The following is a 16,805-nucleotide window of genomic DNA, read 5'->3' as shown; positions in this document are numbered from 1 at the left end:
AGAGGGCCGTGGGGCTAGTCGTCTAGATCTGTTGTGAAGGCAGACGCCCGCAACATGCTTTTGTTACTGTTACAGGACAGAGAAGCCAATCTATAGGCCCAGCCTCGCCTCTAGTACCCAGACTGCTATTTCTCACCTCCTGTGCAACAGCCTGAACCAGGCCCTGTCATCACACTAATCTGTCTCCCCAAAGAGAATCCCAAGTACCCCCTGCTGTATACAGTGGTTACATGTGAATTGAGTGCTAAAGAGTCCAAAATATAGTGCAGGAAGATCATACAGAAAGGCCATCAACAGTGGCTCAGACTTGAGAAAGCAGTGACTTTGTATTTCCAGGTAGAATAAGACCAGGAAAATCTTCCATAGGAAATGAATCCTAGGAAACAGAAGAGATAAACTGCTCAGGAAGTTTCTTAGGTTCTTCTCATCTGCCCCTTCCTTGAACTTAAATTTAAAAAAAAATTTTATTTATTTACTTTTCATTTACAGCATTCAGTTCCACAGTCCCTTGAGTTCCAAATTTTCTCCCCATTCTTTTCCTTCCCCTTCCCCTCCCATGTCGGCATGCAATCCAATATAGGTTCTATGAATACCTTCATTAGTCAAGTTGTAAAGAAGAATTATAACCAATGGAATGAACAAGAAAGAAGGAACAAAATTTAAAAAAAAAAGAGAGAGCAAGTAGTTTGCTTCAATCTGCATTCAGCCTCTGAAGTTCCTTCTGGATGTGGATATCCCTTTCCAAAATGAGTCTTTTGGAGTTGTTTGGAGTTGTCTTATAGTGTTGCATTGCTGAGATGGGCTCAGTTTATCAAAGGCAGTCATCGCTGATACGATGTATCTGTAATTGTGTACAAAGTTCTCCTGGTTCTGCTCTCCTCAGGCAGCATCAGTTTATATAAAAGTCTCTTCAAGTTATTATGAAATCCGTCTGCTCCTCATTTCTTATAACACAATAGTACTCCATTACATTCCTATACCACAACTTGTTTAGCCATTCCCCCAACTGATGAGCATCCCCTTGATTTCAATTCTTTGCTACCATAAAAAGAGCTGCTATAAATATTTTTTATTTATATACATATGGGTCCTCCTTCCACTTGTATGATCTGTTTGGGATACAGCCCTAGAAGTGGTATTGCTGGATGAAAGGCTATGCACATTTTTATAGCCCTTTGGGCAGAGTTCCAAATTGCTCTCTAGAATGGCTGGTTCAGTTCACAACTTCACCAACAATGCATTACTGTTTCAATTTTCCCACATCTGTAATGTAATGCCAAGGAAAGGCAACTTCCCAGGTTCAAAATACCAGCATAGGTGCTCTCTATTTTATTCAATAACAAACCCAGAACAGAGAAGATCAAAACATGACATCATTCAAAATACAGCATTTACTAAGTGTGATTAAATAATCTCCAAGGCCTACCCCACCCCAGGACTTTCCAATCATTCAATCAATTACAAAGTCTCTGTTCCAAATACTTCTCCACCCCTAGGCTATACCTTAATTAAGTCCACCACAAAGCCCCTCTTCTCAAATGGAGATTAGTTTCCAAACATAAGTAAAATACATTCATTTGCTCAACCATAGAACACAAAAAGGTCAAAAGTTCCCCACCCCTGGATCACAATTGAATCTACCCCAGAGTTACATCAAGTTTAAACACAGCACTTAATACCCAAATGGAGGTCTTTTCTTCATCTTGACACGAGGCAAGTTCTCAGCAATCTTAGTTCCTGGAGAGACAAGGCTTAGCAAGGCCATAAGATACATTGCCAGTCCCTTCATGAATTTATCCTCTGTCTGTAGAACAGTCCTAGAACCCCTGAACACATTAGCAAAGCCCTCTCCCAGGATTTCTGTAAACATACAACAAGAAAATCCTTCTTCAGGGCTTCTGAACCAACAGAAAGGCTCCCAGACCCCTGCAACAACAGCACTGTCCTTCACCAGTGGACAGTATTCATTCTGTCTGCCGGACAGTCTCCAGACCCCTGCAACAACAGTACTGTCCCTCACCAGTGGACAGTATTCACTCTCAGTACTGTCCCTCACCAGTGGGATTAACAAACTCTGGGTTTTAATACAATCAATTTGAAAACCAAGCCAATACAGGGGAATCTTTAATTGCCATTACTATCATCCTAGAGAATCAAGTTAAAAAACTACTTGAGATAAATAAATTTAGCAAAGTTGCAGGATATAAAATAAACCCACATAAATCCTCAGCATTCCTAAATATTTTTAACAAAGCCCAACAGCAAGAAATAGAGAAATTCCATTTAAAGTTACTGTAGACATTACAAAATATTTGGGAATTTACCTGCCAAAACAAACCAGGAACTATATGAACAAAATTACAAAATACTTTTCACACAAAGTCAGATCTAAATAATTGGAAAAACATCAGTTGCTCATGGTTAGGTTGAGCTAATATAATAAAAATGACAATTTTACCTAAATTAATTTACCTGTTTAGTGCCATGCCAATCAGTCTACCAAAATATTATTTTATAGAGCTAGAAAAAATAGTAACAAAATTCGTCTGGGAGAACAAAAGTTTCAGAATATCAAAGGAATTAATGAAACAAATGCTACTGAAGGTGGACTAGCTATACCAGATTTTAAACTGTATTATAAATCAGTGGTCATCCAAACTAGTTGGGTACTGACTGAGGAATAGAGTAGTGGATCAGTGGACTAGATTAGGCACACAAGACAGAGTAGTCAGTGACTATAGTAATCTACTGTTGGATAAACCCAGAGACTCCAGCTTCTGGGATAAGAACTCATTATTTGAACAAAAACTGCTAGGAAAACTAGAAAATAGTATGGCAGAAACTGGACATAGACCAATATCTTAAGCTGTATACCAAAATAAAGTCTAAATGGGTGCACAATCTAGATATAAAGGCTGATACTTTAAGCAGTCTGGGAGAGCAAGGAATAGTTTACCTGTCAGATTTATGGAGAAGAGAAGAATTTGTGACCAAACAAGAGATAGCATTACAAAATGCAAAATGGATAACTTTGATTACATTAAACTGAAAAGGTTTTGTACAAACAAACGCAGTATAACCAAGATCAGGAGGGAAGTGGAAAATTGGGAAAGAATTTTTACAACCAGTGTCTCTGATAAATGTCTCATTTCTCAAATATTTAGAGAACTGAATCAAATTTATAAGAATACAAGTCATTCCCCAGTTGATAAATGGTCAGAGGATATGAACAGGCAGCTTTTAGAGGAAGAAATTCAAGATATCTATAAGCATATGAAAAAAAATGCTCTAAATCACTGTTGATTAGAGAAATGCAAATCAGAACAACTCTGAGGTACCACATCTCACTGGTCAGATTGGCTAACATGACAAAATTAGGAAAATGATAAATGCTGGAGAAGATGTTGTGATAGTAATGGCAATTAAAGATTCCCCTGTATTGGCTTGGTTTTCAAATTGATTGTATTAAAACCCAGAGTTTGTTAATCCCACTGGTGAGGGACAGTACTGAGAGTGAATACTGTCCACTGGTGAGGGACAGTACTGTTGTTGCAGGGGTCTGGAGACTGTCCGGCAGACAAAATGAATACTGTCCACTGGTGAAGGACAGTGCTGTTGTTGCAGGGGTCTGGGAGCCTTTCTGTTGGTTCAGAAGCCCTGAAGAAGGATTTTCTTGTTGTATGTTTACAGAAATCCTGGGAGAGGGCTTTGCTAATGTGTTCAGGGGTTCTAGGACTGTTCTACAGACAGAGGATAAATTCATGAAGGGACTGGCAATGTATCTTATGGCCTTGCTAAGCCTTGTCTCTCCAGGAACTAAGATTGCTGAGAACTTGCCTCGTGTCAAGATGAAGAAAAGACCTCCATTTGGGTATTAAGTGCTGTGTTTAAACTTGATGTAACTCTGGGGTAGATTCAATTGTGATCCAGGGGTGGGGAACTTTTGACCTTTTTGTGTTCTATGGTTGAGCAAATGAATGTATTTTACTTATGTTTGGAAACTAATCTCCATTTGAGAAGAGGGGCTTTGTGGTGGACTTAATTAAGGTATAGCCTAGGGGTGGAGAAGTATTTGGAACAGAGACTTTGTAATTGATTGAATGATTGGAAAGTCCTGGGGTGGGGTAGGCCTTGGAGATTATTTAATCACACTTAGTAAATGCTGTATTTTGAATGATGTCATGTTTTGATCTTCTCTGTTCTGGGTTTGTTATTGAATAAAATAGAGAGCACCTATGCTGGTATTTTGAACCTGGGAAGTTGCCTTTCCTTGGCATTACATTACAGTATATCATCATATCATATGCAAAGAGTGATAGCTTAGTCTCTTTGCCTAATACAATTCCTTTGATTTCTTTTTCTTCTCTTATTGCTACAGCTAACATTTCTAGTAACAAATTTAATAAGAGAGGTGATAGTGGACATCCGTATTTGAGCCCCAATCTTACTGGAAATGCTTCTAGCTTATCCCCATTACATATAATACTTGCTGATGGTTTTAGACAGATACTACTTATTATTTTAAGGAAGACTCCATTTATTCCTATGCTTTCGTTGTTGATAATGATCAATTATACTGATAGTTTTCCTAATACTGAACCATCCTTGCATTCCTGGAATAAATCCTACCTGATCAAAGTGTATTATTCTTGTGATAAGTTACTCTAATCTTTTTGCTAGTATTTTATCTAAATTTTTTGCATCTATATTCATGAAGGAAATTGGTTACTTTGGCTGGGTGGTCAGGCTGCTTCAGGATTCTACCTCCACGCCCCTGGTGGCTGAGGCCACCCAGGTGTCTGCACTAGCTGGCTCCACCCACCTGGAGTTCAGGACCTCCTACTGGTTGGCTGAGATGGGATTTATTGGGATGCCTCCTGTCCTGCACTTAAGCCTCAGCAGAGCCAAAGCCACAGCCATGCCCTTCCTCTAGGACTCCCAATCTTGCAGCTGGTTCCACTATTTTAGGATTTTACCCTGGGGCAATATTCTCTGGGTTTTTTTTTAAGGTCAGAGAAGGAGATTAGAGCAGCTAAGGTTTACTCCACCATGCTGGCTCCTGGAAGTGCAGGTAGGTGATTTTTAAAAATTCAGACAGTGGGCTGATAGCCCCAGGAGCAGCTGATATCGTTGCAGCAGGAGCTGGGCTTATCTTTTACCCAGCTCCAAGAGATACCCCGTCTTGTGATGAGAGGTCTGGGAATTGCCCTTGCAGTGTATGAATCAGATCTCCTGGGCTTGCTTCCGCTCCACTATGGTCAGGTCTATGCTGGTGCAGCCTCCACACTCCACATTCCTCCCACCTTGTGCAACAGATTCTACCTGTCTGTATTTTCCTGGACTGGAAATCTGCCATGCTCCATCTGCCAGTGGATTCTGCTACATGAACTTAAATCTTTTAAAAAGCCTTTTCCATGTATAGTTCCATCAAAGTGAGTTGGAGTTCCATGTAGCTCCCAGCATGTCCACCTGTGTACACCATTATCTTGCCATGCATCGAGACACATTCACATTCAACCATTTACAAGACACCAAAACCACATATAAAAACAGCATGTCCAATGCACTCACTGCCATGATCACTTCCTTATAAGGCCCCTGTGTGTCTGGGAAACACTGGGGCTGAGGCTTGCTGGCCTGTCATTCAGTGAGCAAGTTGTAGGAGGGCTCCTTACCATTAAGTTGGAATAGCCCTGGAAACAGGAAGATGGCAGGCACAGGACTGTGGTCATGGTGGTAGAAACAAAGCAAAGGTTGTACTACTTCTGAGCTCTTTTTCACTTGCTACCACAGCCACATGAGATGACAAAACATTGGTACGTTTTGGGGACACGCTCCCAAAACTGTTTATGCTTCTATAGGATGCTTCCTGATTTGTATCAGGATTAAAAGAAAATGGAGGAAGGGGCAGCCATCCTAGTGACAGGCTGACAAAGAAGCAGAAGTTTCACCAGATAAGTCTCATACAGAAAGGACTCTCATCTATTTGACTACACTAATCCCAGAAAGCACCTTCAATTTTGCAATGGTAAAATAAGTTTCAATACTTATTGAAAAGCTGCAGAGGCAGCCTGGTGGCACAGTAGATCAAGTGCTAGAGGGCCTGCAATCAGGAAGACCTGAATTCAAATTCAGCTCAGAAACTTACTAACTTGTGACCCTGGGTAAGTCACTTAAACCTTGTGTGCCCCGGTTTCCCCATTTGTAAAATAGGGACAATAAACTATCTCTAGCTACCTCCCAGTGCACTGGGAATACAAAAGCACTTTAGCACAGTGCCTGGTACATAGTGAGTATTTAACAATTTTTTTTTTCCTTCCTACATGAAACTTTAGCTAATCAAACACATTTTATTCTAGAAGACACCTATTCACTATGAGATAAGTTGTTCTACAAAGAGAGCATTTAAGTATTATAGAAAGAACACAAAATTCATTAGAGATTAAGTGTGGCACTTATTTCCTACACAAATTAGCTTCTTTCTTGGCAAATATCTTAACAGTTAATTTTATTAATGATAGTACTTTCTATCCCTGCATTCCATAAAGTACTCAAGGAACTAAAAATCATTAAACAGAGCAAGGAGTTTTTACTACTGCAGGCTTCTTCTAACTTTACATTCCTATGACAGTTTTAAGGTTCAGCACATTAACACATTTGCAAGTAACTAGCAAGAGGAAGTACTTTTCTGGTGTTCCATTATGAATATAGTGAACTCACAATCACAAGAAAACCTTAGCTTTTCTAATTTCTTCACCTAAATACTACTGGTAATATGGTCATTTAATTACTTATTAGTATTACCACAACAAGACCATACTTTATATAAACTCCTGTGGAACTTGGGAAGTTTTCTTTTTGTTTTGTTCTTTTTGCTTTTTTGAAGGGAGGAGGGCAGGGCAATTGGGGTTAAGTGACTTGTCCAAGGCAACACAGCTAGTAAATGTTATGTTTCTAAGGCCACATTTAAACTCAGGTCCTCCTGACTCCAGGGTCGGTGTTCTATTCACTGCACCACCTAGCCACCCCAGGAAGTGTTCTTATACTAGATTCCTACCTTTGTCAATTTTTTAATAGGTTCTCCCCCCGCCCCCGAATTTATTTATTTTTAGTTTTCAACATTCATTTCCACAAGATTTTAAGTTCTAAATTTTCTCTCCATCTCTCTCCTACCCCCCCACCCGAAGATGGCAAGCATACTGATTACCCTTTCCCTGAGTTTGCCCTCTCTTATATATTCCCTCCTGTCTTCCCCCGCCTTACCCCTTTCTCCCTTACTTTCTTGTAGGGCAAGATGGACTTCTATCCCCTACTGCCTGTATATCTTATTTCCCAGTTGCATGTTAAAACAATTTTTTAACATTTGTTTTTAAAACTTTGAGTTCCAGATTCTCTCCCTTCTTCCCTCCTCATCTACCTCCACTGAGAAGAGAAGCAATTCAATATATATTATACATGTGTAGTTATGCAAAACATTTCCATAGTAGTCATATTGTAAAAGATTAATTATATTTCTGATCATCCTATCCCGCCATTTATTCTTTTTTCTCCTTTGACCCTGTTGCTTTTCAAAAGTGTTTACTTCTGACTGCCCCCTCCCCCAATCTGCCCTTCCTTCTATCATCTCCCTCTTATCGCCTTCCCCCCACTTTCCTGTAGGGTAAGATACCCAATTCAGTGTGTATGTTATTCTCTTCTTAAACCAAAACTCTTCCCCTCCATTGTAACAGCTTTCTCTTGCCTCTTTTATGTCAGATAATTTACCCTATTATATCTCTCCTTTTCTCCTCCCAATATATTTCTCTCTGACCTCTTAATTTGGTGTTTTAGTTATCACCCCTTCATATTCAACTCACCCTGTGCCCTCTTTCTATGTATACCTAAACACACATATATATGCCTATATATACATGCATATATATGTATGTATATATACATATACACACATGTATGTATATATACATATACACACATGTATGTATATATTCACCTCAACTATCCTAATACTGAGAAAAGTTATATGAGTTATAAATATCATCTTTCCATGTAGGAATGTAAACAGTTCAATTTTAATAAGTTTCTTATGACTTCTCTTTCCTGTTTACCTTTTCATGCTTCTCTTAATTCTTATATTTGAAAGTCAAATTTTCTGTTCAGCTCTGGTCTTTTCATTAAGAATGCTTGAAAGTCCTCTATTTTGTTGAATTTCCATATTTTCCCCTGAAGTATTATACTCAGTTTTGCTGGGTAGGTGATTCTTGGTTTTAATCCTTTGACATCTTGAATATATTCCAAGTCCTTTGATCCCTCAGTATAGAAGCTGATAGATCTTGTGTTATCTGGATTGTACTTCCACAATACTCAAATTGTTTCTTCCTGAATGCTTGTAATATTTTCTCCCTGACCTGGGAACTCTGGAATTTGGCTATAATATTCCTAGGAATTTTCTTTTTAGGATCTTTTTCAAGAGGTGATAAGTGGATTTTTTCAATTTCTATTTTACCCTCTGCTTCTAGAATATCAGGGAAGTTTTTTCTTGATAATTTCTTGAAAGATAATGTCTAGGCTCTTTTTTTTTTTATCATGGCTTTCAGGTAGTCCAATAATTTTAAAATTATCTCTCCTGGATCTATTTTCCAGGTCAGTGGTTTTTCCAATGAGATATTTCTTTTTTTTTTTTTTTTTAAAGCAATCGGGGTTAAGTAACTTGCTCAAGGTTACACGGCCAGTTATTTCTGGGTGTAGTGCTGAGTATCTGAGCCTGGATTTGACCCACGTCATCCTGACACTGGAGCTGGTGCTCTTACTCGCTGAGCCACCTGGCCGCCCCTCCAATGAGATATTTCACATGATCTTCTGTTTTTTCATTCTTTTGGATACTTTATAATATCTTGCTTTCTTATAAAATCATTAGCTTCCACTTGCTCCATTCTCATTTTGAAGAAATTATTTTCTTCAGTGAATTTTTGAACTTCCTTTTCCATCTGGCCAATTCTGCTTTTTATGGCATTCTTCTCGTTTGCTTTTTGGACCTCTTTTGCCATTTGAGTTAGTCTATTTTTTAAGGTGTTATTTTCTTCAGTATATTTTTGGGTTTTCTTAATAGGTTTTTATTTTAATTGTTAGAGTTAAATGTTCTCTTGTAATTTTCTGAAACTTAAGACATTCTCCCTCCCCACTAAAATATGTAAATAGTACCATAGTACATGTTACTATTTCATCTAGTAGTAAATCATGAATAATGTTCCTCATACAAAACATATGAACTGAATATGAATTTGAATATACACAAAAATCAGAATATAAAGTCAAAACACAACTCTAATTTTAAAACAATGATACAAATTATGGTACACTGAATCATGGCTAAGTCAACAGAATAGATTTGTTTACAACCAAGGAATTGCTGTTGAAGGTTGTACAATTATAGATTTGAAACAGTATTTTATATTTTATAGTTCCATAATAAAATTATATTGAAAGATTTTCATTTTCAGAGTGCTTTTTTGGACAAGCCTTAGGCAAGTAGTATATTGGCCTATGTTTATATGTAGTGCCAAGGGAATTTAACTATTTGTTAATAGCTCTGGTTAAGTAGTTTGATATTCGTGGACATTATTGTCAAAATTATGATTTTAATTACTGGAGAATTTCATTATCTATACTTTATTATAACAGATAATAAAAACTTAGTTGTACTGCCTGTGTATGACTACATAAAAAGTCAAAGTAAAAAAAGAACCCTCAAGATTTTACATGTTTTAGAACAAATTCTAATAAGCTTAAAAGATCTGACAAGAGGTGGAGATAATTCATAATGACATTCAAACGCCATGTGATTATATTTTTTGGCATTTGCCCGTCTTGAAAACAAACATCATTAACTACAGGCTAACATTCATCATTCCAGAAGGATTTTTTTACTCCTTTAAACTAATGAGAAGTGAACAGTGCTTACTGTTTCCTTGAGAAGCTTACAGCAATTAAATCCAATTTGTGCCCTATTATAGATGAAAACCATAATGGTGAGAAATTCAAAGGCACCAAGAATTAAAGAATGCTTTGGCAGCTTAAACCTCTAATGAGAAAGGAATGGCTCAGAACATTAGAAGCTCTGTTTGACTGTCTCTAAACCAAAGCCTTGATGAACCTGCATGGTATTTCAGGAGCCTGGGAACTGTACATGCTCAAAATTCTGAGTTTGTGTATTTTTGAACCTGACATTGTTAATGAAATCCATGGAAGCAAACACCATGCTGAACCTATCTTATGTCAGTACTTAAAGCTTCTAAGTTTGTATATTTAGCAGAATCTGCTTGTTGGAAATATGAGAAATATCAACAAAATGATTTGAAACTAATTCCCTTCAACATTTTTAAATGAATAAAAAATTTACAAAACTTCTTTTACCAAGGCAATTTTCTTTTAATAATAAGTGAAGGGCTGTGCTTTAAAATACTCTTCCCATGGTATGTAGAAAATAGTTCAAAACTAGTTTTCCCCCCCCAGCTAGGTCAGGAAAACATCTAACGGCACAGTCATCCCACTTAAATCCTACAATGCATCGAGATTTGGAAAACTGAAAATTGAATTTAATTTTCTTTCTAAGACATAGTTAAGCTGGCCTAGGTTTACTACTTTCCCACTTAAACTCCTTACCCCAGTAACATTATTCTTCATCTCCATTCTGGAGGCACTTGTTTTTGTCTTGTAATTACTTACACCTATACTCAGGCAGCCAGGCCTAATCCTTCATTTCAGGATTATTCCCATTTTCTGAAAAGGGAGGAAGGAGTTAAAAATGACTTATCCCACCTCCTCATTAAAATATCTACCAATCAGGATTGCCTACCTTTGTCAGGGGATGTCCAAAGACCAATCAGAAGGAAGACACACCTAGCTCTAAAAGATCTGATCAGCCCTCACTTAGGGTCTTTGGTCATTAAGAGAAGACCACCCAATTTATTGGTTACTGCTAGTCTAATAAATAGTTCGTGCTCAGAACCTTGTCTCTCAGTTTACTTTAATTTTCAAACATAACATGTGGGTATTCCCTCCAATGAGGCAGGTAACAACCTATCCATCCCTGCCTATCCAGTGATACTTTTGTCCATGTCATCCCATAAGTTTACCACAGGGGATCCACCCAACATGCCAATTTCCTTGCTGTCTCCAGATATAATGAGGTTATGTCCTAGTTATCTATCAGTTATCTCTCATTCTTACCATATGTCTTATTTAATTTTTTTTAACCATACATTCCTTTCATGGTATTCTTTATATTACTTCTACATAATTTTTATCTTTGCCAATAAAACCCCAAATAGGGTCATGTAGAGTCAGACATGACTAAAATGACTGAATAATGATATATTACACCCTTTCTGTTCACTCCACTGACCTTTAGGTGATCATCAAATTCAGCTCTTCAGGTGCTTACATAAAGCAAACTTTCAGAAGTTTCTAGGCTTCACTAATGAAATGTTCCCCTTCCCTATATTATTATTTGAAAGGCTTCAAGGCAGACAAGCAAGAGGATGTATTATGAAGGGAATGTTTTGGGGTCCCTTGACCTCACTAGGTATATTCCCCTGTCCTCTACAGTTATCTGCAAAGGTTACAGGGCAGATAGCAAGAGGGCATGTAATCTTTTTTGTTTATGCCTCCAGATATGGTCTTAGAATAATACCCTAATAAGTAGCTAACCTTAAGAAAGGGTAAACAGGATTAAGGGAGGCTCCTTCTACATTATTTGCATTTCTTAGATTTTTGTAGGATCTTTCTACATTGACTGCATTCTTTGGGGGTGTCTATATTCTCCTCAGGCAGCATAAAAACTCTGAGCTCCTTGCATCTTTGGCTCTGTATGAAATGGTCTTGTAATAAACAGACTATTGATTACACCCCTATTTTGTTATTCTCTCGCTGGCTAGCCCACCAACTGCACTGGCCGAAGTACTTGCAGTCAAACAGTATCACCAGAAGACTATAGGTGTTAAAATAGATAGGTTTTCGTTTTATGGAGAAGCTTGGGACCATTAAAAGAACTGCAGTTTTCCAAAGACAATGCAGCCCATTCATCCTCCTGTTCAATTCTGGACAAAACACATCATCCATTTGCAGAGTGTCTCCACAAAGACACATACAAACCCAGGAACAGTTTGTGCATCTAATTACATATAATAGTCTAGAAGCAAAAGGCATTTTCATCCACTTGGTTTTTCCAATAGGGATAATTAGGCCAAGCTCTTTCAAGTAGTCATTTGGGAAATACTACATTTCCTACTTTATTTTTTTGACTTTTGCTTTTCGGAGGGGGGAGGGCAGGGCAACTCGGGTTAAGTGACTTGCCCAAGGCCACATGGCTAGTAAGTGTTAAGTGTCTAAGGCTGGATTTGAACTCAGGTCCTTCTGACTCCAGGGCCAATGCTCTGCGCCACCTAGCTGCCCCTACATTTCCTACTTTAGATTATAAGTGTATACCAAGACTTGATGTGGTCAGCACAATGTCATAGATATACAGGAATATCTGAAGGAAATCACCATCTATAGGGAACACCCTGTCAATTTGGGCCAGATCTCCTCCCAGACAGTGGGGATTATCTTTGGTGACCATATGTTTAATGTCTTGCTTGATATAATCAGCAAGGTTATCTTAATTGTTACATATTTAAGGAACTTTGCATAATTTTGCCATAAGCTCAGGAGACATCTTTTCAGAGAAGACTCTATACCAACGTTTTACTCTGTCAACAAACAATAAGAACATCGGAGTCTTATATTTTCTACATCTTTCAGTCTACATAATGGCAGTCTATAGAATACCGCCTCTAAAGCCTGTCTATTCTCTTCTAATAGTTTCATCAAGGATAGCCTTGATGCATGTTAAATATTTCTGGTAGGGACCTATGACCCTCACTCTGACATCCCTTACAACTCTAAGTCCATAATCTTATGAACCCGTGAAATAAAACAAAAAACCACAAGAGCTCGTGTGCATGTGCGTGTATGGACAGAGCTATATAAATCTTAAAAGACTATATAAAGGTCATCTATTATTAGGCATGGGACAGGTTTTACTGTCCTTATTTTTCAAATAAGGAAAAGATCAGAGAGGCAAGTAACTAACCTAAGATAAGTATATGGTTGAGCTAGGACTTGAAGCCAGGACTCCTGGGCTCTAAAAGCACAAATGTCTAGGACATTAGAAAAAATTCCTTTATCTGAAATGTGATTGTAAGGAAGATGCCAAATTCTGTCATTATGAATGTAAGATTTCTGGAATTCCTTGTTTCTTTCAAAAGTCAGGCTTTGATCTGTAAGTATGAGTTCAAATCTAGCCTCACACACTTACTAGTTTTGTGACCCTGGGCAACTCATTTAATGCTGTTTGCCTCAGTTTCTCAACTGTAAAATGGGGCTCATAATAGCAGCTACCTCCCAGGGTTGCTGTATGGATCAAATGAGATAATATTTGTAAAGTGCTTAACACAGTACCTGGAACTCAGTGAGCTTGATATGTAAGTGTTAGCTATTATTATTATTGGCTGTTAAGTGCTGGTGCCTTCCTTTCACAAGAATTAACTTGTATTTATTTTGCATATACTCTCATATGTGCTTATTGTTTCGTAAGAATGTAAAAACCTTGTCACTTCAGCACCCAACACAGTGCCAGGCACATAGTGACACAATAATTGCCTGTTGCCTGAATGTTTGATGTAGTTTTTCATAAACATGAAAAGGGTTACACACTCTTCACCTTTTAATAACCTCACTTCCTTTAACTTTTCCTGCTAATTATGTTAACATTTTTTTCAATTATAATTACAGTATGTTTTTTTTTTCTTTAGGGAAATAAGGTTCACTGAGATTTCTTTAGTAAAATTTGCCCTTAAATTTTTTTTCCAAATACACTGATTTGAAATGATCTTTATTACAACAAAATCTCACTACAACAAAAAAAACTTGAAAAACCTATGTTGTAATGAATAGCATTTGAATTAAATGGACCATGGGCTGAGGTCTAGAATGTTGTTGGGTTGTTTTTTTGGGCAAATCCCATTAAATTAATAGTATATCTTATTTCCTTAAAAAAAAGAAGTACGTATGCTATAATTATAACTGAAACTTTCATGCTGTGAGAAGGCACTAGGAGTGGTATAGGAGGCTTAAGAAAAAATGTAGAACTGCTGCGGGTGGTTCTCAAAAATCAATTAGTAAATGGAATGCTTTTCCCTGCTATAGTGAAGGTTATTTGAGATTAGATATTACACACCTTTGTTGGACCCAGACAATGTAGCTATGAGACTTCTTCCAGCAGTCCTGACAGTGAGGACCAAGAATAGATTTAGGAAGATACATGCTATGATATGAAGTTATGAAAAGGAATTTCAGAATTCTTGATCATGAAAATGGGAGTATTTGTAGGTGATGGCATCATCAAGGGTGTGACCACTCCTTTGTGGCTGAAGTAGATGAGAAGTAGGTCATGGCGAACTGTGGAGACTGAAGAACAAGGAAGCTAAACTATTTGAGGGAACATCTACCTGTATGATAAAAGAAACAGTCATAATGGAGTGAAAGGCAAAGAGTCCACTACTGAACTATAACTACTTATTTAACTATTCCTTTACTACATAAAAATAGTAACTGATTATTTTATACTCTTTATAAGGACAGAACAAGAATGAATGCCCTTAGATTCAGGGGACCTGGGTTTGAGTAGCCTCAGTTCCCTCATCTTTAAAATGATAATCACAATATTTGCACAACCCATTCCATAGGATTATTGTGAAAATCCAATCATATCATGCGGAGTACTCTTCAAAACTTTAAAAAACTCAATTATTACTTTAATCAATGTAAAATTAAAGCACTGAACTAAATAATCTCTAAGGTTCTTTCCAGTTCTAAATATATAATCTTACTACTAAAAAGCAGTGTGAAGGACTTAAGTATGAGAAGTTATTTTTCAACTATGAATACTGATAAAAATTACAGTAAATTGGAGAAAACTGAAATTTGCTTTAAAGGAGAGATTCTTATCTAGCTAAAGTCAATCAATAAGTACTGAGTGCCTGCCACATGCTCTGGTTTAAATGTAAACAGTCTTTAAGCAGAAGAAAGAACTTTTTACAAAGTACACTTCAACTGATTCTGGTAATTCCCTAAAAGAGAATTAATCAAAGGATATCCTATGAAAAAGTTACTTCGGTTTTTTTTAAACGAATCTTCATATGACATAAATCTAGATTTTTTTTTTAAGTCTTGACCTCAAAAAATCAGTAACATGTTTGTATACATGAATAATCAAAATAGACCCCCAAAAAAGCACAAAAATATTTAGAACATTTTCCAAAGTTACTTGTATCCCCACAGTAAACCTTAGAAGTGAATACCTATACACAAAATTCTTACTGATGAAGTCCATCTGTGGAACTGTAGAAACATGAATTTTCACTTCTTTAGTTCCTCCAACTTGGCTGATGTAATCCGCTGTCCATTTGGTAGTACATGTCCCAAGATCAATTCCTTTCAGCACCACTGGTTTCCTCTGTTGATTATAAAAATAATTAAAATATGAATAATTGTATTACAGTTTAATATCACTAAAATAAAACAGGATGTTTAAAAGTTAGGTGCAAAAATAATTTAATGATATTATTAATGGCATTTTGGTCCCTTTCAAGAACAAAAGGCAACAACCAACCAATGGCATATAGGGATATAAAACAAATTTACTATCTTTAATGAATAATAACAATATCTCTAATTTTTTTTTTAGCATTTTAGTTCATAGATCTACACCATGTAATATGGCCCTAACATCGCAAACTCTACCATCCCATTGGGAAACTCCATTATTATTTCAGCACAACATTATTTGTCCAATCACCCCTTGGCAACATTGTTCCTATGGAACTATTTTGTGTCATTTCTTCTAGTATCTTGTGCCTTTGTAGTACCAATCAATTATGTCAGATTGAGTATAACTTTGCAAAGCACCTTCAAAACAACCCTACAGAATAGTGGTATATTATACAACTATTTTAGAGAAGAGGAAACTGAGTCTCAGACAAATTAAGTGCTTTGCAGAAGGTCACAAAGCAAATGTTGGTAGTGCTGAGCCCTGAACTACTACACTGCCTTCCAGTAAGCTGCCTTAATTTGACTCAAGGGAAAAGTGCAATTGTACCTCATATTCTTATTTTAAAGTACAAGGATAGCAGTTTTATTTTTATTTTTTTAAAGCAATCGGGGTTAAGTAACTTGCTCAAGGTTACACGGCCAGTTATTTCTGGGTGTGGCTCTGAGTATCTGAGCCTGGATTTGATCCGGGTCATCCCAACACTGGAGCCGGTGCTCTTACTCGCTGAGCCACCTGGCTGACCCCAAGGATAGCATTTTTAATAAAATCAGAAACTATTCTGAGTACATGCAATGGTGCTATAGCAAAAGTACCATACTTAGAGTTAGAAGACCTACTTTCGATTTCCTGTTTAACAAGTAGCTGTCCCTCTCTGGGTTTCAGTTTCTTCATCTGTAAAAGAAAGGTACTCTACAAGATGATTTTCAAGATCCTGTCCAGATTTAAATCCTATTAACTCTATAACTCTAGGGCTGAGTATGATTTTTTATTAAAAAAAAAAGAATGCTTCAGAACCAATAGCTGGTGTTTACATAGCACTTTAAAGTTTGCAAAATATTTTAGATAAAATCTCAGTGTTTGCCTCATGACAAACCTGTGAGAAAGTCATTTACAGATATTACTATTATTTCTCCTTTAGAAACGAGACAACTGAGGT

The 16,805-nt window shown here is 37.1% G+C and overlaps 1 protein-coding gene across 8 annotated transcripts in view; it reads right to left on the bottom strand.

Annotated features, from left to right (window-relative positions):
• TYW5 (tRNA-yW synthesizing protein 5) overlaps window positions 1–16,805 on the bottom strand; it is a 299,749-nt gene that overhangs the window by 18,721 nt on the left and 264,223 nt on the right. For 4 of the 8 annotated variants that reach the window (XM_069070130.1, XM_069070126.1, XM_069070128.1 and 1 more), the window contains one exon: window positions 15,399–15,553. In XM_069070130.1, the coding sequence (XP_068926231.1) occupies window positions 15,399–15,553 (155 nt within the window). Of the gene's footprint in view, window positions 1–14,275; window positions 14,477–15,398; window positions 15,554–16,805 lie in introns of those variants that run through there. The other 4 variants (XM_069070129.1, XM_069070131.1, XM_069070132.1 and 1 more) reach the window with 3 other exon arrangements.

Source organism: Petaurus breviceps, unplaced genomic scaffold (genome assembly GCF_028583685.1).
Source record: "Petaurus breviceps papuanus isolate PSGF00001 unplaced genomic scaffold, PetGlider_PUasm1.0 90804, whole genome shotgun sequence".
NCBI classification, from domain to species: Eukaryota; Metazoa; Chordata; class Mammalia; order Diprotodontia; family Petauridae; genus Petaurus; species Petaurus breviceps.
Note: the sequence above shows the minus strand (reverse complement) of the source record. Positions and strands in the feature narration are given on the sequence as shown.